Here is a 23,317-nt window from a genome sequence, read left to right on the forward strand (position 1 = left end):
CACAGCCTGTGGCTTGATTGGTTTAAGCATCTTCCCTGGGCACTGAGGGTAGTTCGGTTGGTCCAAGTGTCAGCCTCAGGTTCTGAAGACAGCTTGGTTGATTTGAACACTGGCTCCAGATGGGGGTGGGGGGGTGCTGGTGGATCCTGGTCAGAACGCATGTGGGAGTCTGTCTCTCTATCTCCCCTCCTCTCACTTAAAGAGAGAGAGAGAGAACAATGAGGAAAGTGCAAGGTTAAGTAGTAATAAATGGGAAGAAGATAGAAAATTACATCTTCAACTGAATATTGCAATATACATTATTCTAGTTGTAACAGACTAGAAACAGAAAATGAAGGGGGGAAAAGATAAAAATTTGAATTTAAATTGTGGGAAAATGTCTGGCCAGACTTAAAGCAGATCTAAAGAGTGCAATCACTTTGTAAATACTGGATGGTTTAAAATTACTTTAGTACATTGAAAGAGAAAAAAATACTCATAAGAAATGTCATCATAATCTATAAAAAAAAGCACAGGATCTGTAAGCAGATGTGTCCTTGCCATATCTTCCCAGGCTTGTATGACTCTGAACACAACTAATTTTCTCCTCAATCCAATTTTTTTTTTTGATTTTAGAGAAAGAGAGAGACAGGAAGGGAGAGAAAGGGAGGAAAGAGAAAGATGAGAAGCATCAACTCACAGCTGCATCACTTTATTAATTGATTGATTGTTTCTCATATGTGACTAGACCAGGGGGCTCCAGCTGAGCCAGTGACCCCTTGCTCAAGCCCGTGACCTTGAGATCATGTTGATGATCCTGCACTCAAGCCAGTGACCCCATGCTCAAACTCACAAGACTATGCTCAAGACTGTGACCTTGGGTTAATAGGTTAACACTCTATCCACAGCACAGGCATCTTTGATCCAATTTTTTATTTTTTAAGTGAGTAAGAGAGAGAGACAGATGGACAGGGACAGACAGACAGGAAAGGAGAGAGATGAGAAGCATCAGCTCATAGTTGCACCACCTTAGTTGTTCATTGATTGCTTTCTCATGTGCCCTGGAGGGGGTTACTCCAGCTAAGCCAGTGGCCCCTTCTCAAGCCAGCAACCTTGAGCTCATGCTAGAGACTTTGAGCTTCAAGCCAGTGACCTTTGAGCTCAAGCCAGCAACCACAGGGTCATATCTATGATCCCATGCTCAAGACAGCAACACCATACTCAAGTTGGTGAGCCTGCACTCAAGCCAGTGACTTCAGGGTTTTGAACCTGGGTCCTCAGTGTCCCAAGCCAATGCCCTATCCATTGAGCCATCACCTGGTCAGGGATTGATCCAATTTTTTTTTAAAAAAGTATTTTGATGATAAGAATGTGTATAGCGGCCCTGGCCGGTTGGCTCAGCGGTAGAGCGTCGGCCTAGCGTGCGGAGGACCCGGGTTCGATTCCCGGCCAGGGCACACAGGAGAAGCGCCCATTTGCTTCACCACCCCTCCGCCGCACTTTCCTCTCTGTCTCTCTCTTCCCCTCCCGCAGCCAGGGCTCCATTGGAGCAAAGATGGCCCGGGCGCTGGGGATGGCTCTGTGGCCTCTGCCTCAGGCGCTAGAGTGGCTCTGGTCGCAATATGGCGATGCCCAGGATGGGCAGAGCATCGCCCCCTGGTGGGCAGAGCGTCGCCCCTGGTGGGCGTGCCGGGTGGATCCCGGTCGGGCGCATGCGGGAGTCTGTCTGACTGTCTCTCCCCGTTTCCAGCTTCAGAAAAATGAAAAAAAAAAAAAAAATTAAAAAAAAAAAAAAAAAAAGAATGTGTATAGCAATTTCCTATTTACAAAACAATGTTTACATGGACTAGGTGGTTTGTTTGTTTTTTTGATTGTCACAATAATGCCAAGAGATGACTATTATTAAGTTAAAATTGACTGTACTGATAATACCAAATTTGAAGCTCAATCTGTTGATTTTTCTTCAGCCAGCTGATGGTAACAATTGGATTCCACCCCTGGTATCGCCTCCATTGCACCATGATGTCACTCAGCTGCTCAAAGAACACCCTACTCATACAGTGAAAAGACCACTGGATAAGCTTCTGGCTCTATCACTAACTAACTTTACAAAAGTAAAGTTCATACATATTATCTTATTTGAAGTGGAAAATAAACAACACATATTATGAGAGAAAAAAATATTAAACTCAGAACAGGAAACAAGCTTAGAAGGACTAAATGATTTTCAGAAAGCATGTAAACTTGATCACACATGTGGGAGACTGGCACTTTGAGGTAGCAATTTTTTTTCTCTCCTTAAATTTTCCCATTTCCTTTCTTCTCATTGAAGCAGGTAACTGGTTTTGTATTTTATTGCATCAGGACAGGGAGGTATCAGAACAGAAAACAAAGGGCTTTTTAAATTATTCTACTTCTGCTTTCCAAAAACCTAGGCCCTCAGAAGAAAAGAAGAGTTTGTTACAGAGATAAAAAAAGAGAGAGAGAGAGATTCTCAGGTACATGCAGAGAGAGAGAGAAAACATTCCCAATCTAGAAAAAGATTTTCTCAGCTGGAGAAAAGAGAGAGAAGTCTTTGGATCCCAAGAGAGCAAGGATCTATGCTCTACTTCCTGGCACCACTGTCTGGAAGGCAGAAAGACCCCAGAGAGGAAGGGCACCATAATGCATCTAAGTAAACAGAAACAAAGAAATTCTGGGGGAAAATCTATGTCACTGCCAGACCAGAAAGATCTTGACACAACTCATTGGTTCAGAGGTAAACTATTATATACAGATTATCAATGACCAGAGTATACCTCCATTGCAGGAGAAACTCTACCATAACCCCTGGAAAATAAGAAAAACCTCAATAAAGAGTGGAGATCTTTCTCCACCACTCAGTGACTAAGGGTCAGAAATAAAGTTGCACTATAAAAAGTAAATGGATATTTCTTACATACCTAAATTTATAAACTGATAACCCATCTCAATGATTATATGGTCTTGTCTCTTCTTCTAAATACCAGGTCTTCTGACTACTGGTCTAGGTTTTTTTCCCGATTATCAATGATGATGGTGGTGGTGATGGTGGTGGTAGTGGTGATAGAGGTGATATAGTGGTGCTATATATAGTTCAAGTCAAAGAAAATAACTAATGATCTGAAACAGTATCTCACCATTTCCCACAGTATCTGGTAACCTTTTACTGATCTTTTGTATGTCATCTTAAATATCTTATCTCCCAGAAAGGATTCCCTAACTGCCCTAGATTGGGCTGGGTGCTCCTCCTCTGTTTCTATGACACACTATGTTCATCTCAACCACACAACATTTAAATTGTCTGTTTCCAAATCTGTTTTCCTAATAAACTTTAAGCATCATAGAATCAGAGACTGAATATCATTTCTCACTGCAAAACGTGTACCTAGCACAGTGCCTGGTACAAAGTAGACATCTAATAAATCTTTGTTGAATGGATAAATGGTTGAATAAAAGAATGGAAGTAAAGCTGTTGCCTTGATTGCTGACACAATTTTACCTTTTAAAAAATGTATAGTTTATTGCCTATAAGAAACTTTAAATAGAATAGAACCTAACAGGTCTATTCCAAGTCGTATCATACTTTCAATAATAAAGATGTCACAACTCTCCAAAATGATAGGATCCCTACAGTTAGGGCCTCAGTGGCTAGCAAGATAGTGTCATAAAAAGAAATGGGCTACAAAATCTTGCCTGTAATTTTTGAAAGTTTTAGCATAGTATTTCATTCTCACAGGATTTTCTACTTTATAGCATCATTCCTCTTGGTCTCAAATCCTAAAATAAATGGGGTCAGGAAAATTGTTTCATAATGGAGGTGATTTGGCCATAATTCTTGAAATAGCTTTAAGGAACTTACTAAAAATTGAACTTATGCAGAAAGCTTACTACTTGGAATTCAGAATGACTGACTAGACAGAAGAGACTGGGTAAACCTCATGATCCTTTGCTGACAAAGCAACCTACATTAAAAATACGGTGCCCTCATGCCTTGACTGCTACAAATTCTGGAGCAGGAATTATAGCTGGGGAACAGGTCCTCCTCCCCCAGTAAAAAAAAAAAAGATTTTATGCATCTCAGCCTTATACTAAAAAATATTTTATCATCACTGACATGGTTAAACAGTGAATATTAAGAAACGAGCATATAAAAAGAGTATGTAATTAAGAAAGAAGAGCAGTCTTATAGTTTAGTGAATATACTGTTACAGAATCGATTGAGTATGCGATTGATTGGCAAAAGCATGAAAGCCTTAATTCAGTGTTTTAAAAATCCAATATTTGTGTTCATCTTCTCACTGACTAGACACTTCTACTCAAAGAAGTAACCAGTAATAGGCCTAACAGAGAGATCAAATGTTCTCTTCCATGGAGTAGATGGGCAGTTTCCCAAAAACCTAACAGTTCAAACAGATTTTTGGTATCAAGTCTTTAGCATATCATTAGCACACTTTTCCAAAACATAATAACTATAAAATAAATTTAATTAATAGATTGTTTGCTTCATAATATTCTCCTAATTAGTAGTTATAGACACAAGTTTTCTCCTATTTCTTTCTCTAGATGCTCTCTCTTTATGCCTTCTGGATTGCTGAGTATTTTCCAACATCATGAGTCTTGTGGCATTATGATTTGTAATAACCCTCTCAACCAAAGTCAAGATGACCCTTTTGAGAGATTTTTTTAATCTAAAATTTTCTTTAGTAAAAATGATCTATTTCACAGTGACTTACAGAAATTGAAAAAGTTTGAAAGTATCTTTTTTCATTCCTCTCTGGAAAAATTCAGTACTTAACTCTTTTGAGTTTTATTCATTGGGGGGAAAAAACATGAAGTTTTGTGAAATGGAAAAAGCATCTGTTATAAAATTGGTACAACAAACATGAAAATTGAAACACAAATTTGCAAAAGGTACAGTCAATAAATTCAGGTGCATATTGTCTCCTTTAGAGAATCTGGAAAAAAATTTCACTTTAAGAATTTAAGAAAAGCCAGAGAGGGAAAGAGAGTATACCCAGATAATGAAAGGCAAATATAAATTAGTAAGATACAAAAAAAAAAAAAAATGAAGCCACAAAGTGCAAAAAACAGATAATAAATTTTAAAAATTTAAATGAGGAAGGAATACACAGAAGAGTTCTAAAAGGCCCCTTACCCAGAAAGAGAAAGGAAATAAAGAAAAATAGAAGTGATACTTTTATGAAGTATACAGTCAACCAGAAGGAAAGACTGTGAACCCATGAGATTGAATTGTGACAATCTCAATTTCAGGCTGGTCCGAAGGTAGTGAGTTATCTCAATTGATTGTTCACAATCTCAATTTCAAGGATGCCCATAACATACAAAGCAATACCATGTCTTTGAATTCTAATTACACAACATTCTTTATCTTCCTTTCAAAAAAGCGATGTCAAAATATATGATTATAAAAATAGTAGTATTTAACTTTCAGTACTTGGTAAAAATAAGTTTATACATACTTCATTAAATCACTGAGAACAGTTGAAAAGAATTCAAATGAAATAAAGAGCCATAGAAATAAAAAATGTCAAGTAGATTTCTTTACCAATTTAAAAGAAACTCAGAATATAACAGGACAATATTTTTAAAGCACAGAAAGGAAATGAGCATCAACTTCAAAGTATTAAGAGCATTTATTTTTCTCACATAATAAAAAGAATAAAAACTCAAAAAAGAAACTTCAATGTACTAAAAATATTCTGGTGAAGCATATTTTATCATTAAAATATCAATTTTCCACTGAAAACACAGGTAAGGACACAATTATCATTATCTTGTATTTCTTACATTAATCCATTATGAAAACAGAGTGAACCAAATTCAACAAGTCTGGTTGAAATAGCAGTTTACCATGATCTTGCATCATATCAAAGAATGCTAATACGATTGATCTTATACTGGCTCTGAATTTTCACAAATGTAAATAAGTCAAAGATGCCCTAAAGGTTCAAATTATTTTTCTAGAAAAGAGAATCCTGGATAAGCAGCAACTTCCAAAGAAAAAAAATAATCTCTAACAAAGAAATGAAAAGTTGAAAAAACTGAGATCTATAAAAATGTGGAGAGATTGGGGTGGGAGAGGTAGGAAGTAATGTCATAAGGAAAAAAAACAACAACAAAAACCAGTGAATACAGGCATCTGAGGTACAGCAGTTTCAGTTTATCTAAGAATAGTCAAGAACAGTGCCTGAAAATGAACTAAGTGAGATATCACACCCATTCCCACTTCCCACCATGTTTGTATGTTACCAATCAGGGGATCTCCTCCCTACTTTTACAATAACATACAAAATAAATACCAAGTAAAAATCTCTCTTATGAAAAATTCTTGTGTGTGTGTGTGTGTGTGTGTGTGTGTGTGTGTGTGTGTGTGTGTGTGTCAGAGACAGCGCAAAAGACAGAGAGAGGGTCAGACAGACAGGAAAGGAGAGAAATGAGAAGCATCAATTCTTTGTTGTGGCACCTTAGTTGTTCATCAATTGTTTTCTCGTATAAGCCTTGACTGGGGGCTCCAGCAGAGTGACTGACCCCTTGCTCAAGCTAGCAACCTCAGGCTCAAGCCAGCAATCTTGGGCTTCAAGTCAGCCACATTTGGGCTCAAGTCAGCAACCACAGGGTCATGTCTATGATCCCACGCTCAAGCCAGTGACCCTGCACTCCAGCTGGTGAACCCATGCTCAAGCGGGAAGAGCCCATGCTCAAGCCTGTGACCTGACCACTGCACAACTACCTGGTCAGGTGAAAATTTCTTATTTTAATAAGAATACATTCAGTAATGAATAAACATTGGCTCAATGAAGATGGTTATTGCTAAAATTACATTAATCTAGCTCCTCCATCATGTCTTCTAAATGCAACAATGAAGAAAGAAAAAAGAATCAAGATGACAGGACAGTACTCCCTGCAGAATAAATCTAGGTTATATTTTAATATATTTGTTTTACTCATATTTTAGAAATTGTACAAAAGTAAACTTAGGTCATTAAAAACAGAATGTACATGTCATAATATGTTGGGTTAGTTGTCTATACGATTCAAAAATATAACAATACTAATTTCAAGAGATTAAAAATAAGAAGTTGTTTTCAAACTAGATGAGTATATAAAGTAAATTAAATAATCCATACACTTTAGTATAACCCATATATATACTGGTTTTACTAATTAGAACTTGTTGATTTCTTAAAATTTGATTCATTACAATCAATTATTAAGGAAGGAAGGGGGAAAGAGAAAAGAAAAGGAGAAAGAAAAAGAGGAAGGGAAGGAAAGAGGGAGGAAGAAAGAAAGAAAAAAGGAAATAAAAATAAATTCTTTCTCATAAAATATGATTTTCAATAGCATATCAGCAAATTTTGTAACTTCCTTTAAAAGTAAAAACTTTTTTTAAATTCATTTTAGAGAGGAGAGGAGAAAGAGAAGGGGGTGGGGCTGGGGGGAGCAGGAAGCATCAACTCCCATATGGGCCTTGACCAGGCAAGCCCAGGGTTTCAAATCCAGGGTTTCAGCATTCCAGGATGACACCTTATCTACTGCACCACCACAGGTCAGGCCTAAAAGTAGAAACTCTTTTTTTTTTTTTTTTTTTTTTTGGTGACAGAGACAGAGAGAGACAGATAGGGACAGACAGACAGGAAGGGAGAGAGATGAGAAGCATCAGTTCTTTGTTGTGGCACCTTAGTTGTTCATTGATTGCTTTCTCTTATGTGCCTTGACCAGAGGGGAACAGCAGAGCAAGTAACCACTTGCTCAAGCCAGTGACCTTGGGCTCAAGCTGATGAGCCTTGTTCAAACCAGATGAGCCCATGCTCAAGCCAGCGACCTTGGGGTTTTCAACCTGGGTCATCGTGGCCCAGTCCCATGCTCTATCCACTGCGCCACCGCCTAGTCAGGCAAAACTTTTAAAAGACTCAGTCCACTGGGTTTAGAAACTTTAAGATTATCCTAATTAGTTAAGTTACACTACAACATCAATTGCCCTTCCTACTTCTCCTTCCTGGATACCTTTTTTATCCCTTTATCTCTCTCTTTTTCTTCCCATCTTCTCCTCTTCCCCCATCCTCCCTTTCTCTTCCTACCTCCTCTCTCTCTCTCTCTCTCTCTCTCTCTCTCTCTCTTTCTCTCTCTCTCTTTCTCTCTCTCTCTCTCTATCACACACACACACACACACACACACACACGTGTTTAATTCACTATTAGTCTAAAATAAGGTAGTCCAAAAGGGACAATATCTTGAGAACAATAAATGGTAAAAAGAATAAAAACACACTGTAAGTTAAATAAGTCAAAGAGCTTTATCATTTATTGGCTACATAACCAAAACCACTTTTATTCCAGATAAATCAATTGTGTTAGGTATGGAGAGGTGTGGCTCCAAAATCTCATAGACAGTTCACTTCTCTCAGTGATATTATGGGGACAGTGGGAAAGGGAAATAACCCCAGTCTTAAATCCCAGTGTAAAAAGGGATGTTGCTAGGTATTTCAAAAGTTTTATATATCATTGTCTATCTCCACAGATACTGGTTGGATAAAGCATGTTTCCTCAATGCACCTTCCAAATCCACAGGTAGAAGGATTAATCATCATGCAGAGCCAGGTTGGACTTTAAACTTCACTTTGAATTTTAATTTCACATTATAGCAACTCACATAACTGGTCAACATTTGGATCTATGCTAGCCCAATATAATAGAGTCCAGGTGTGCTCATATAAGTTTGGTTCAAAACCCTAGAGAAAACTCTATAGTTAATCTGAACTTCCATATCATATCAAAACAAACAAACAAACCAAACTCATTTCACTACACTCCCTAGTAAAAAAGTTAATGTTGAGTAGTAAAGTGAATCCCCAAGGTCTGAGCTATAATAAACTATATTTCAGGAACGCATTGATATTTATCAATTCTGGGGAGGGGTAGGGAGTAGGCACTCAGGTTTGCTTCATTTGGGGAACTTGCCAATCATGTTACTGGATAAAACATACATCTGAAAAAGCATAACAGTTACCAACATTGTGCTTTATCATAAACATGAAGATTTCCACTAGCGTAAACCCAAATATGAAATTATTTCAATCATAAGATAAATAATCTATAATTTTGTTCAGTGCAAACAAATTTGCTAGGTTTTACAATATTTAATTCACTTGATAAATATTAAACCCATGAGGAAGACAACTGTACGCATTTCTTTTTTAAATATTGTTTAAAAGTGACCTTTAACAAGCTAAAGAAAATCCCTAATCTGTGATACCAAATCTACGTTAATTACAAATGATGATTTAGACCACCTGATTTATAAAATCACCAATATCTACAATTAAATGCTATAGTCTTACTTCATTTTACCTTTGCAAAATAATATTACTGACTGATGTGCCACAGAACAGACATTATTATAACAAATATTTCCCCAAACCCAAGCAAAACCCTTACTCTCAAACAGAATGCGATTTAAATTACAAATACGAGAACCGAGAAAAGGGAGAAACGTATTATATAGGAAGCTTCATAGCCCACCTTTCCTCTTGACCGGCATCCTTGCTTCTTCCCACCGCCACAGGATTCAAGATCCCTTTTTTCAGGTCTCAAGTTGATCCAACTGGATTGAGGCCAAAAACCAGGTAACTATTGCAAACCACTTCACCTATTTAGTTTTTTAAATCCAGGCTGTCTTCTCTTTCAGATAAAGAAAAAAAATGATGTATTTTTCCACAATTAAACTTCTGACACTTCTAAACTCTGCCCACAGAGTTTAGGGAAATATTAACTTTTGAGTTTTTCAAGGTTTTCAATTTTTATATTTTTATAAAATATGTTATTGTTTTTTAAAAACCTGGGAAAATTACTGTAAGCATAGAAAAAGTTACTAAAACTCCTCTTCGGGCAGCATCATTTTTGGAGTTCAAGGACTAACTCAAGTAAGGCACAAACCAAATTTACAAAGCTGCTTCATTACTCAATACATGATCAAATTCAAAGATGAATTAATTGATGGCAAAGATCCTCAATTCTTTAGAGAAAATTTTAAACACCCCCTCCCTGCCACCACCACCCCAAAAATAATACTTTAAAAAACCTCTTTGACTCTGGTTTCTAAAAAGGTGGGTAAGTTTGAACAGTTTTCCGGAGCAGAACACAGACTGAAAGGCCCCTTTCTATTTACTGGACCAGAAGTTCCAGATCTCACCCCTCAGTTAGACAGGATCCAGCTTGCTGTCACTTTCATTTTTTTCTTCTGTGCTCTCCAAACCCCTCAGGCTTGATCCTTAATGCCCCCTCTGGTTCTGATCCTCTCATGTATTAACCGAGAGGATTGAAAAGAAGGAAAGCAATCCCTTGGCATGGAGACATTAAAGTGACAGTGCTACTCAATAGGCACTTGATGCAGGATGAGTTGGCGAAGCAGATCTCTTCACACTGGAGTCATTCACATCATGCCATTTCTTCGCATCCAAGCAGCTGCCTATCCAGCAAGGAAAAACACTGAGACCGTTCCAGAGAAGTAAAACCTCCCCGCAAAGGTGTTTTCTGAAACGCTGTAGTAGTATTAGGCATGTGAGCACAAGCTGAGAGTTCAGCCGCCTAGCTTCCACATCGACTCTCTTTCTCTCTCTCTCTCACCAAACTGCCCACCTTCCTTTTGCAGAAAAGACAATAAATCTCTGCTACCGCTGGCCACCCCTACCCACACCCCGCTCTTATACAGAGGAGCACAGAAATGTCCTGCACCCTCCACGCGATGAAGTGTTTTCTCAGGCAGGAGAGACAGCAGCACTAGAAATTATATAACTCTCGAATTTGGCTTCTCTAAGACATGGAGACTGGAGGGTCGGGGGTTGCAGGTCTGAGAGATACTGCTGGGCTCAGAACGTGCACAAAAGGGCGCCAGGCCTCCTCGCTAAGCCCCCCAGCCCGAAACACTGGCTGGCTAGGGGGTCTTCTCGGGAAGTGTGTGTGTGTGGGGGGGGGGGGTCTCTGGTCCCTTTCCGAGAGGACGTTAAGGATGGAATATGAGGGCACTAAAGATTGGGGAGAGGAGTCAGTCGGCTGCGAGGGGAGGAGGCCAGTCAGAGATGCTCCGGAGGCCGGTTGGGCGCTCAGGGGAGGAGGAAGCAGAGAAGCCAGAGCCCTAATACACGAGCCAGGCCAGGGGGGCGAGCTCCCGCAAGGAGTAAAGGGGGCAGGTAGCTCAGTGCCAGCCAGCAGAGGTGCCCCGAAGAGAGGCAAGCGCGTAGCAACATCCCTGCGCTCGGAAAGCCCCACGTTCTCTTCGGGGAGAGGGGGCTCAGTTAACAAATAGCAGGACCAAGGAACGCAGGGCTGGCAGGGGGGGCGGGTCTACGGGCGTCTGGACCTCCTCGGAGTCAATGAACAGCAGTAATTTCAGGACGCCGCGCCCAATCACAGCCCGGATGGAGGGCGCGGCTTTTGACTGGGTCGGGGCGGGCCGAGACCGCAGGAGAGGCGTGAGCCGGCAACACTGCCCACCCGGCGTTCTGGGTCCCCGCCCACCTGCTGGTCACGTGAATCTCCAACATGGCCGCGCTGGGGCGTGAGGCTGGGGCTGACCTGAGAGATAAAGGTGTGCTGCCGGTGGGAGCTGGGGAAGTGCCCCAGGTAGGCGTAAACCCCGGGGTGGTTTGGATCGTGATTTCTGCAGCCTTACTGTGTTGGCGAACTCTTCTAAAATTCGAAAATCTAAAGAGAACAGTTCCCAAGTCCCTGCGTTGTTCAATCAGTTAAGTCCCCAGTTTCCCTGGCAAGAGGCGGAGAGGAAGTAGGAGTCCTAAAGTCTAGGTTTTGATTACTTTCGCGGCTTTCCTTTGCCTCTGAACTTTTGCACTGGCCTTACCTTCATTTTGGAATACTTCCCTGCACCTCTTCCTCCCCACATCAGCCCCTGCCAAACTTTCCTCTTTCAGATATTCTTTTAAATGTGACTTCCTTCAGGAAACCTTCTCACTTTTCCCCTGGCTAGTTTAACTTTGGCTTTTCTTATGCTTGTTTTATCTTGTTTTTATGACACACACATTCTGCATTTAAATTAACCTGCCTTTTTGTCCTGACCTCCGGCTGGGTTGTGGATTCCTTGAGGACAGGACTATATCTGGAATATCCCACAGGCTGTCAAATGATGAATGAATGTAGTATAAAATTTGAAGGTCAGGTGAAATAGCACGCATGAAAGCAGTACAAACTATAAGCCTACATAAATTCACTCTTTCCAGTATATTGAGTGGCCTTGGACTAATTTTTATATAGATAAAATGTTGGTTATAACAAAATATTTACATTTTAATACTTGTTAAAAGTCTATCAGAAAGTTACCCATCTACTTCTCTGCTTTAATAACAGTGCATTCCAAAGACTAGGCATTGCAAATATTTGCTCTCCTGTTTGAGTATTTTAGGATCATAATACTGGGTGTCTGTGTTCCATATATATCAATACTAAGAATGTAGACAAGGTAGGAGGTTGAAAATTTTCTTTGTGGGGAGTAAGGAACTTGAATGAATTGGATGACAGCAAAACAAATTTATCCAGGTTTTCTCATTACGATGTTACTGACCTCTCTTCATAGAAAACTAGATTATAAAACCTTCCTCTCTTCTATTTTCCATTGATGGCAGAGAGAGGCAAAAGATTACATCTAGTCTCTGAGAAATTGTAATCTGTAATTTTTTCCCCCTGTCCTCCCCAGATATTCTAAAGAAAAAGATAGAACTACTTGCGTACAGTCTGTAATGATTCAGGGAGACAGGCCCGTTATTATTGTGTAATTCCATACAAAGGTTCAAAGGAGCCCGTAACTTCAGGATGTTGATCCAGGCATGAATTGGCCTTTTATTAGTGAGAGTTTGGATTGCTACATACCACTTATTTGGCAAATGAATATTACACTGAGGTTCAACATGTGTCCATTGACTACCAGTATCAGAAGAATCACTGGTGCTTTGAAAATGCAGATTTCTAGGTCTCATCCTACTCCTGTTGAATCTGGATATCACAGGAGGGAGCACAAGAGACTGCATTTCAAATAAACAACCAATGTGATTCTTGTGCACATTAAATGTTGAGAACCACTGATTTATTGTTTTCTGTGTTCATTATGCCTAATCTACTCTAATTCTCTTGCCCAGAATTCCTGAAATATGAGATTTAGTCTATACCCTTGATTAAATGTAATGTTAAAGTGGAGGTTGGAAGAAATTGTGAAGGTTGGCTAATCTGGAATCCCATAATGCTAGTATGGGAAAAGATTTAACAAATGTTTATATTAAGAATTTTTATGAGCTGAGAGTCTTACCCAGAGCACAACATTCAGAAAGGAGCCTTTCTGAGAATCTAGGTCAGGGGTCCCTAAACTATGGCCTGTGGGCCGCATGCAGCCCCCCGAGGCCATTTTTCCAGCCCTCACCGCACATCCAGAAGGGGCACCTCTTTCATTGGTGGTCAGTGAGAGGAGCATAGTTCCCATTGAAATACTGGTCAGTTTGTTGATTTAAATTTACTTGTTCTTTATTTTAAATATTGTATTTGTTCCCAATTTTTTACTTTAAAATAAGATATGTGCAGTGTGCATAGGGATTTGTTCATAGTTTTTTTTATAGTCTGGCCCTCCAACGGTCTGAGGGACAGTGAACTGGCCCCCCTGTGTAAAAAGTTTGGGGACCCCTGATCTAGATTTTTTGTTTTGTTTTGTTTTGTTTTACCACTGGTTTCTGTTAAGATGCTACTGGCCAAATCCTCATGGTCCCTTGACACTGACAGCTACCTATTTACACATCACATGAGACATAGGAACCTTCCACCCCTAGCGCCCAGTGCCATGGATACTGGCTCACTAGTATACCACACAATAGTTCCAGTAAAGACCCTGCTTCTGCCCCGGGTGCTAGTAGGGAACTGGATATATAATCTGTACAATCTGTAGCCGTGATCCACTGTCTCTTCCTAGCCTGGAACAGTGTTCCTCTTTCTGATGTTCTCTCTATTATCCAAGGCAATCCCTGCTCTCTTCCTGCCTCTCCAGGAAACTCAACATCATCTCCAAAATGAGCTCAGGCTTTCATGAGACATAGGATAGAGGTAATTGTCAACAGCAGCTACTGTTTTTCCCATTCTGAAACAGCCAGATCAAGGAGAACTGCAAAGGGCCTGGCTACCTTTGGGGAAAACAAAAATATTTCAGTAGTCATCCTGCTACACTAAGTCCTAAGGCAAGTCAGGCTTTCTGAACCTTCTTTTTCTCATCTGTAAAAGTAGAGGTGATCATTATCCTACCAATTTTTCAAAATTATTATGTGAATCAAAAGCCATTGTGCAAATAAGAGCTCACTAAATGTTGATTGAATCATTAACAAGGCTCTAAATGCTTTTAATATGAATCTGTAGAATTTATAAGATTTAATATTAATATCATTAACTATTACAGTTCTCAAATTTTATGTTTTCCAGGACATCAAGACAGCAGCATACACACATCGTCAACCCAGTCCTTCTCTAGGAGATGCAATACTCAGAAAACCAATGGTCATCGAAATCATAGAAAAAAAATTTGAGTATCTTAGAAAAGAAAAGTAAGAGACACACCAGAATAAAAGTCAATTGACTTTATTGGCCAGTTTTCTTTATTGCCATTATTTCTGAATACCTAAGATCCTATTAACTTTATTGAGTTGGTTATGAAGAAAGCCTATTTTAAAAAAAAGAACTGGAGAGAAACATGGACAGATGAAAATAGTGGTTTGTTGGAATATTGGGACTGTGGATAATTTCTTTTGCTTCTTAACAAAATGTCCAGAATATTACTGAAATGTTATTTGTGCAATAAACATTTTTTAATTAAAAGTAATTAGAATACCATTTTGGGGGCTACTTATATTTAATTGATGATCAAATGCAGTTAAATTTAGAATTGATTACCTTAGCCACAGTGCTGTGTTCAATAAACAGGAATACAGATTCTGTGATTTATATATAATTTCACATAACCATTTTGAGTTTTAGATTATTAGAGCTCAAAATAAAATCAATAGATTTTTGACCTTAGACCTTACACATTTCTGGATTTAGGTATGAGTCAAAATAAGGAAAACTAGATCTAGCAAATTGCTTTGGATGAAGTTTTGGAAATTCTCGACCATTTTCAATGTATCTGGACTAATTATGGAATATTTTCTAGAAGGCCTAACAAAATGTAAACAACTTTTTTCAAATGACATTAAGCAAATTAATTATGTTAATAGCAATAGCAGTATTCTTGAATTTAGATGGTCCATAAAATTTGGCTACATCGCAATATATTTATATTTCTTTTTTTTTTTTACAGGGACAGAGAGAGAGTCAGAGAGAGGGATAGATAGGGATAGACAGACAGGAATGGAGAGAGATGAGAAGCATCAATTATCAGTTTTTTGTTGCGACACTTTAGTTGTTCATTGATTGCTTTCTCATATGTGCCTTGACCGCGGGCCTCAGCAGACCGAGTAACTCCTTGCTGGAGCCAGCAACCTTGAGTCCAAGCTGGTGAGCTTTTTGCTCAAGCCAGATGAGCTCGCGCTCAAGCTGGTGACCTCGGGGTATTGAACCTGGGTCCTTCCGCATCCCAGTCCGACACTCTATCCACTGCGCCACCGCCTGATCAGGCATATTTATATTTCTTTGTGGCCAAAATGTATTCTTTCTTTAAAAGAACTACATTTTAGAACCACTCTAAATATCCTCAGAAAGAGAATTATATACTCTGATTAGAATGCAAGTTCTTGGAGGACTGGGGTTTTTTGTTTGTTTTATTCATTGCCCTATCCTGAGCATGTAGAAAATACCTTGGACATAGTAAGTGCTCAAAAAAATATTTGAGGTTGAGTAAATGTGTGTTAAGAGATGACTACCCAGGAAAGAATATATCCATTAGGAAAATATTATGGGTTTTTTTGTTTGTTTTTAAATAGGTGACTTTCTTGCATTTTAGATTTTTTTATTATTATTATTTATTCATTTTAGAGAGGAGAGAGAAAGAGAATGAAGGAGGGAGGGAAGAACAGGAAGTATCAACTTCCATATGTGCCTTGACCAGGAAACCCAGGGTTTCAAACCAGCAACCTCAGCATTCCAGGTCAATGCTTTATCCACTGCACCACCACAGGTCAGGCAGGAAAATATTATGTTGAACTTAATTATTGTTTTTCCATTAGGACTCTAAATTTATATGGAACAGTGGTCTTTGGAACAACAGCTAGTTTCTCTGGAATGTTGGCAAACTTCATTTTCAGACACTGCTTCAAGGTTAAACATGATGCTTTGAAGACATATGCATCATTGACTACACTTCCATTTTTGTCTACTATAATCGGTTATAAGCTCCTTGTCACGGATGCTTTGTATTCAGGTAAATTTAAATACATTAAAGTATGTGTTTATGTCTAAGTGAAATTACTTAACATATTGTTGCTATTGCTGGTATAACCCCTTACATTTTTGTACAGCTTACCATTTACAAAGTACCTTAACATATATGGCCCTGTTTTGTCTGTACAACAGTCCTCCTAAGCAGGCAGGGCAAGTAGTATTTTCTTTATAGGTAAGCAATAAAGACAGAGACATGTTCAAATCTAAGAAGCAACAAATATACTGACAAAAAAGCAGACTTTGGCATACTACACATATGATTTCAGATCCTACCTCCTATCACTCCAGTTTTGTGACATTGGGCAAGTCATTTAATCTGAGATTTAGTTGTCTTATCTATGAATTTGGACTAATAGTACCATATATCCCTTTTTTGAAACATTTGGGGTCTAAATACTGGGTGTGTCTTATACAGTGACTGTAGGTTTTATTTACTTGCATTTCCCACTTTTTTGAATTTGTTTTTGTGTTCATTGCAGATTTCTTTACTTCCATTTCCCACTTTTTCTTGCTTGTCGTCTCTGCGCTGTTTTGCACTTGTTACCGATATATTACAGTAGCTTACATTTTGCCACTTCTGCCCAGAAATGGCTCAGAAAAGATTTTTGTACAGTGCTAAATTCAAGTTAAAAGTGATCCAGTTTGCAAAACTGAATGGAAATCGTGCTGCTGAATGTAAGTCTAATCCTCCTCCAACTGAGAAATTAATCTGAGACTGGCTATGGGAAGAAGAAACCCTACTAAAAATGCCCAGAAGGCTAGGAGAGGCAAGTCAGCAAAATGGCCTGATTTAGAGAGGGAATTGAAGATATGGATTGAAGAGCAAAGGGCAGTTGGAAATCTTGTGTCCATAAAGATGATTCAGTATAAGGCAAGAAAAATCACTGATGAAAAAGAAGTTACTGATCTCAAAGGAGGACACAATTGGTGCTTCAGGTTCATGAAATGGAATGGACTAAGCATGTATACATATACCAGACTTGCCCAAAGGATGCCTGAAAGTTATGAGTAGAAGGTCATTGAATTTCATCATTTTGTCATTCAATGTCGGAAGACATATCAGTTTGAGTTGGGACAGATTGCAAATATGAACGAAGCCCCCCTTCAATTTGGTGTCCCAAGTAACAGAACTGTTGATAAGAAGGAGGTGAAAACTGTAACTGTGAAGGCAAGTGGACATGAAAAGAACCATTATACAGTTGTTCTAGCTTGTGCTGACAGAACCAAGCTGCCTCCTATACTGATTTTCAAACAAAACAATGCCAAAAGAAGACATTCCTGGAGGAGTGATTATCCACGTTCATGACAAGGGTTGGATGGGTCAGGATGGGATGAAGATCTGGTTTGAGAAAGTTTGGAGAAGGAGACCAGGTGGGCTCTTATGCAAACCTGCCCTATTAGTGCTTGATCAGTTCAGGGCACACATAACAAAAAATACAAAGAAGATTGCTGCAGAGCAAAAACAAAACTTGCTGTCATACCTGGAGGCTTGGCATTCCAGCTCCAACCACTTGATGTCAACATTAACAAACCCTTCAAACCTGCCATGAGAGACTAAGGGAACCAATGAATGAAGTCTTCTGGGGACAGTTTGACACCAGCAGGAAGAGTGAAGAAACCAACTATAGGAGAAGTTTGTACCTGGGTGAAAAGATCCTGGGATAATATCAAGATTGAGATCGTTGTCAAGTCATTTAAGAAGTGTGGCATTTCAAATGCCATAGATGGAACTGAGGACAAGGCAATATATGAAGAAAGTGATTCATCATCAGACACAGATGAGGACAAGCTAATGGATGGGAGTTTCAGCAGTGATGAGGAGTTGTATGAATTTTATGATGAATAAAACCTGAGTTCAATAACTTTATGTAATACTTTTTTTTCAAATTTCGGGCCCCAAATTTAAGGTGCATCTTATACATAGGGAAATATATTTACCTCACAAGATTGTGAGAATTAAAATAGTGTATGTTAATACCTAACATGGTATCTGGTATAATGTGGGCTTCTATGTTATCTCTGGACTCCTTCCATTAAGTTTTACAACTAGTAATGATGGAACCTCTGCCCCCTGTTCATCAGGTCCCTGCTTAAATATCTCTTCCCCAGTGAAACCTTCTCTGACTCTCACGATTTCTAGATACAGTCTCTATTCATTTTACCTTCAAAGCATTGTGCACACTTAAAATTATTTACTTAAATATTTGTCTAATGTCTTTCTTGCCTGGTAGACTAGCCTGAAGGTTAGATATTGGATCTCTTTTATGTAATACTCTAAACCTAGCACATGCCTGGCAGATAGACAATAAAAATGTATTAACCTAGAATTCAGATATCTGGTCTGCTAGCTTAATATTCTTTATTATAAAGTTGCTTCTGCAGCAACCACATATGTAAGAGATCAGTTTCCTTATGTAAAGTATAACAAAAGCATTTTTAAGACATGGTGCATTTACTCTATTATATGCCATAGACTTAATTTCTAATATTCTTTCTACTGTTTCACTGTGGTCGAGGACAGTGCAGATAACTACTCTTTGAGTGCACAAGATTTCTTTAATGTTTATCTAACTTTTAAAGGGAGACCAAATTTACATTTGTTTTCCAGGTAATATAAGCCAGGAAAATTGTGTTCTGAGAAGTTCACTGGTTGGCATAGTATGTGGTGTTTTATATCCCACTGGTTTGGCTTTTTCTAAAAATGGACGTCTGGCAGTAAAGTAAGTCTTTCTGTTCCTTCTCTTCCTTCCTTTTATTTAAATATATACATATTTAAGTAAACTCTTTATTCTTTAGCTGCCAATTACACATTTTAATCAAAATATAATAGTTTGGTATTCCTAATAGCAAACTTTTAACCTTTTTGCTAGCTACATGAAACACCTAGAATAAAAATTATCAGTTTAGGAGAGATCAGCAAATTTTTTATAGACTGTGCATCCAGGAGAAGTGCTTAACTCTGTTTTCTTTTTAGGTATCATACTGTTCCACTGCCACCAAAAGGAAGGGTTTTATCTTATTGGATGATGCTCTGTCAAAGAGAGATAAAAGGAATGCTGATTCCTCTAGTCTTTCAGACGGCCTATGGAATATTAAATGGCATGCAACATTATGCAATATTTGAAAGTACATTTGAGAAATCTGTACATGAAGAGTAACCAAAGAATGAGTGGATTTTTTTTATGATGAGGATTCAGGTATTGCTGAAAGTGTTTAAACTCTGGACAATTTGTTTCTGTTCCTTGTGCATAGTATATAGCAGGTTCTCAATAAATATTCAGTAATTCAATAAATAAATGTAAGTTTTGTCTTCTTCATTGTATGTGGAAATGGTTTTGAGGCCTCCAGTTCTGATCTATACAGTTATATATTCATTCATTCATCAAATATTTATTGAGCACCTGCTGCATCACAGGCATAGTGTTTGTTACATGTAATAAGAAATAATCCTTATCCTGAAGGAACTCATAATTAGAAGAGAAATTAAAAATTTGAAGACATAGCATGAGAGGGTTTGAGAAGAAGTATACACATAATTCCATGGGCACATTGAGGATATGGCTATTAACTACTTGGGCAGAAAGGAAAGCTGTAGAGAAAAAGTGACATTTGACCTAAATTTTGAAAAAGTTGTAAGTTCATAAGAAAGCAAAATATATAAATAGCATACAGCCCTTTCCTCTACTGCAACTCTGATTCAATATACTTATTAGCTTCTTCTCATTGACAAATTATTTTCACTGTGCTATTTAAAGAACATATATTGAGTGCTTATTTGCTATGAACTCATGTAGGCACCAGGGGTCCAAAGATTCAGTATCTGCCCTCAACAAGCTTAAACTCTAAAGAAAGACATCACAGCATGCTTCTTTAAGTCCACTAGCTTCCTGAGCTACACATTTATCTTAGCTCAGGAATAACAATCTAATGCAAAGAGTAAGACTCATAATGGAACCTCACAGCTCATCGCCTTGTTTAACCATATTCATATTGAGATTAAAGATTTGGTCATCTGAAGCCCCAAGCCACCCATAGCAGAAATGGAAGTCTTAATATGGTGCTTATGGCATCCTGTATAACAAACTGAAGTACATGCACTCTTTTGCTAATGGGAAAAAATAAAAGCTAGTTAGCCATTCAGCTTTGTATTCTCAGAATAATTCATCATACTTGAAACTAAAGAAAGGGCAAGTGATTTGGGAGAGGTGTGAAGAAGGGGCAGAGGGAGTCAAGTCAAACAGATAACTAGGTCATATCGATGGTATTCATATTTAACTTTAAAAATTAGTATATGAGCACATGAATACTTTCTCATTGTGAAATATTCAAATGATCCAGAATTACATCCACAGAGTAGGGCAGAAGTAGGTTTACAGCTCTGAGTACGCTAAACATGAAATACTTGTATTATTATTATTTTCCATATGAACTACTGTAAATATACTTTTGCCCCACCCTGTGCATATATTTGCTGTATAGAACAAAACTTGAAAAGTCCTGCTGTTCCACTCCATCCTATTTCTAATCCATTCTCCAGAGGTAACCACTGTCAAGTTAGCTTGCCTCTTTCCTTGCAGTATTCTTTATGTAACTTATATATACATATTTTAAATAAATTGTTTTATCCATACATATTATGCTGGAAATTTTCACTTAACTGTATGTCTTGGAATCCTACCATCTCATTACATATAGTTTGGAACACATTCTTTTTAGTGCCAGTACATTCTTGATGATTCCAGTATCCACATAGGTGATCCTTCCAACACCCTGGTCTCTCTACCCTACCACTTATTCCCATGGTTATACTTAAGACCTGTCTGTCTGATATAATAGTCAGTAGCCACCATTTAGCATGTAAAATGTGAATAGTCTAAACTGAAATGTTATAAGTGTAAAATACAAATCAAGTTCTGAAGAGAATCTATGTAAAAATATAGAATATCTCATGAATAATAAATAGATATGTTGAAAGTTTACTCTTCATTATATGGGTTAAGTAAAATACACTAGGGAATTTAAAATTGCATATGTAACTCATATATTTACATTATATTTTTATTTGTACTATGTTGCTCTATACCTTGTCATTATCAATAAATTCAAATTCTCCAATCTCAATTTTAAAATCCGATTTTCTTATCACTGTCTCCTGTCCTTAGAGTTCATTTCATTCTCAGACGACAACTCCAGCATTAGTTCAGCCTCACCACAACCTACAATCCAGCAATCCCACCACCTTTGCACTGTCCCTCAGCCCCTCACATCCTCATGCCCTTCCCCAGTTTCAACCACATCAGTCTTTTTGTTTTTGTTTTTGTATTCAATGAGACAAGGGGAGGCAGAGACAGGCACCCACATGCACCCCACTGGGATCCATTGGGCAAGCACCCTCAGGGCTTTGCCCTTTTAGGGCATTGCTCCTTTGCTCAGCAACCAAGATCTTCTTTGCACCCAAGGTAGAGGCCATGGAGCCATCCTCAGCTCCTGGGGCCAACTCGCTCCAATCGAGCCATGGCTGCAGGAGGGGAAGAGGGAGAGAGAAGCAAGAGGGAGAGGGGTAGAGAAGCAGATGGGTACTTCTCCTTTGTGCCTGGACTGAAATCGAACCAGGGACATCCACACACCAGACTGACGCTCTACCACTGAGCCAACCAGCCAGGGCCACATCAGTCTTTTTTAGTTTCCCTATCTCAAGGCAAAAAGGAAAAAGCAAAAATGAATCTAACTAATGTTGACTTTTAAATAAAGATATTGGCCTATTGTTTTGTGAATTTTCTGTTCATGTCTTTGGTACATTTGATTTGTAGAAGCTCTATAAATTCTTCTATTAAACTTCATAAATTGTTTTATTTCTTCATATGCTTAGGTAGTACTCTGGGAAATAGAGCTAGATTGACTTATGTTCATCTCCCCTTCCATATGAAAGCTGAAGAAATCTGTACCTTACTCCATGATTTCAGTTTGCCATTTCCACAATAGAAAAACCTTGCAATTCTTGCCAAAGTGGCTGTAATAGATCTGAAAGGGGAAATGAAACCTTGATCAGGGCCTGAGCCCAAAGATAAAAAAAAGTGTGAACCACAGTGAAGAAAGGCAGCAACATACTAGAGGCAAGACAGTTCAGAGGCCCTGGCTGATTGGCTGTTAGAGCAGTGGTCCCCAACCCCCGTGCCATGGACCGGTACCGGTCCGTGGGCCATTTGGTACCAGTCCGCAGAGAAAGAATAAATAACTTACATTATTTCTGTTTTGTTTATATTTAAGTCTGAACGATGTTTTATTTTTTTTTTAATGACCAGATTCCCTCTGTTACATCCTTCTAAGACTCACTCTTGACGCTTGTCTCGGTCATGTGATACATTTATCCGTCCCACCCTAAAGGCCAGTCCGTGAAAATATTTTCTGACATTAAACCGGTCTGTGGCCCAAAAAAGGTTGGGGACCACTGTGTTAGAGCATTGTCCCAAAACAAGGTTGCAGGTTCAATCCCCAGTCAGGGCACACACGGGATGCAACCAGTGAATGCACAACTAGGTGTAACAACAAATGAATGTTCTGTGTGTGTGTGTGCGTGTGTGTGTGTGTGTGTGTGCATCTTTCAAAACCAACCAATAAAACTTTAAAAAATGATAATTCAGAGGTTTCAAGAACACTTCAACTTCACTAATTACCAACAGGATGACTTTGAACTATTTCACCTCTCCGCACTTCAGTTCCCTCATCTGTAAATAAAGAATAAGATTGTATTAAGTTAGTACTAAATTAGTTAATATATATGAATCACACAAGAAATCTGTGTTGCTGCCATTATTATCATTGCTATTACTGCATACACAGTCCTTTCCCCAATCTGTAGATAGGGGTTTACATTTTTCTAGGA

At 38.6% G+C, this 23,317-nt stretch overlaps 2 protein-coding genes across 5 annotated transcripts in view; one reads left to right on the forward strand and one right to left on the reverse strand.

Moving 5' to 3' along the window:
- DLG2 (discs large MAGUK scaffold protein 2) overlaps positions 1 to 9,821 on the reverse strand; it is a 2,140,731-nt gene extending 2,130,910 nt beyond the window's left edge. For all 3 annotated transcript variants that reach the window (XM_066369745.1, XM_066369736.1, XM_066369732.1), the window contains exon 1: positions 9,541 to 9,821. In XM_066369745.1, the coding sequence (XP_066225842.1) occupies positions 9,541 to 9,559 (19 nt within the window). In that variant the 5' untranslated portion in view covers positions 9,560 to 9,821. The remainder of the gene's footprint in view (positions 1 to 9,540) is intronic.
- A 1,699-nt stretch (positions 9,822 to 11,520) lies between these two features.
- TMEM126B (transmembrane protein 126B) lies at positions 11,521 to 19,616 on the forward strand. Of its 2 annotated transcripts, XM_066369934.1 has the most exons (6): positions 11,586 to 11,640; positions 14,057 to 14,214; positions 14,482 to 14,603; positions 16,221 to 16,414; positions 19,043 to 19,154; positions 19,409 to 19,616. In XM_066369934.1, exons 2-6 carry the CDS (start codon positions 14,095 to 14,097, stop codon positions 19,590 to 19,592), a joined length of 732 nt encoding a protein of 243 aa, XP_066226031.1. In that variant the 5' UTR covers positions 11,586 to 11,640; positions 14,057 to 14,094; the 3' UTR covers positions 19,593 to 19,616. The 2 variants fall into 2 exon arrangements, with proteins under 2 accessions (XP_066226040.1, XP_066226031.1); XM_066369943.1 differs by lacking the exon at positions 14,057 to 14,214 and having other exon boundaries at positions 11,521 to 11,640.
- Positions 19,617 to 23,317: the final 3,701 nt, after the last annotated feature.

The sequence above is a fragment of the Saccopteryx leptura genome, chromosome 1 (genome assembly GCF_036850995.1).
Source record: "Saccopteryx leptura isolate mSacLep1 chromosome 1, mSacLep1_pri_phased_curated, whole genome shotgun sequence".
NCBI lineage: Eukaryota > Metazoa > Chordata > Mammalia > Chiroptera > Emballonuridae > Saccopteryx > Saccopteryx leptura.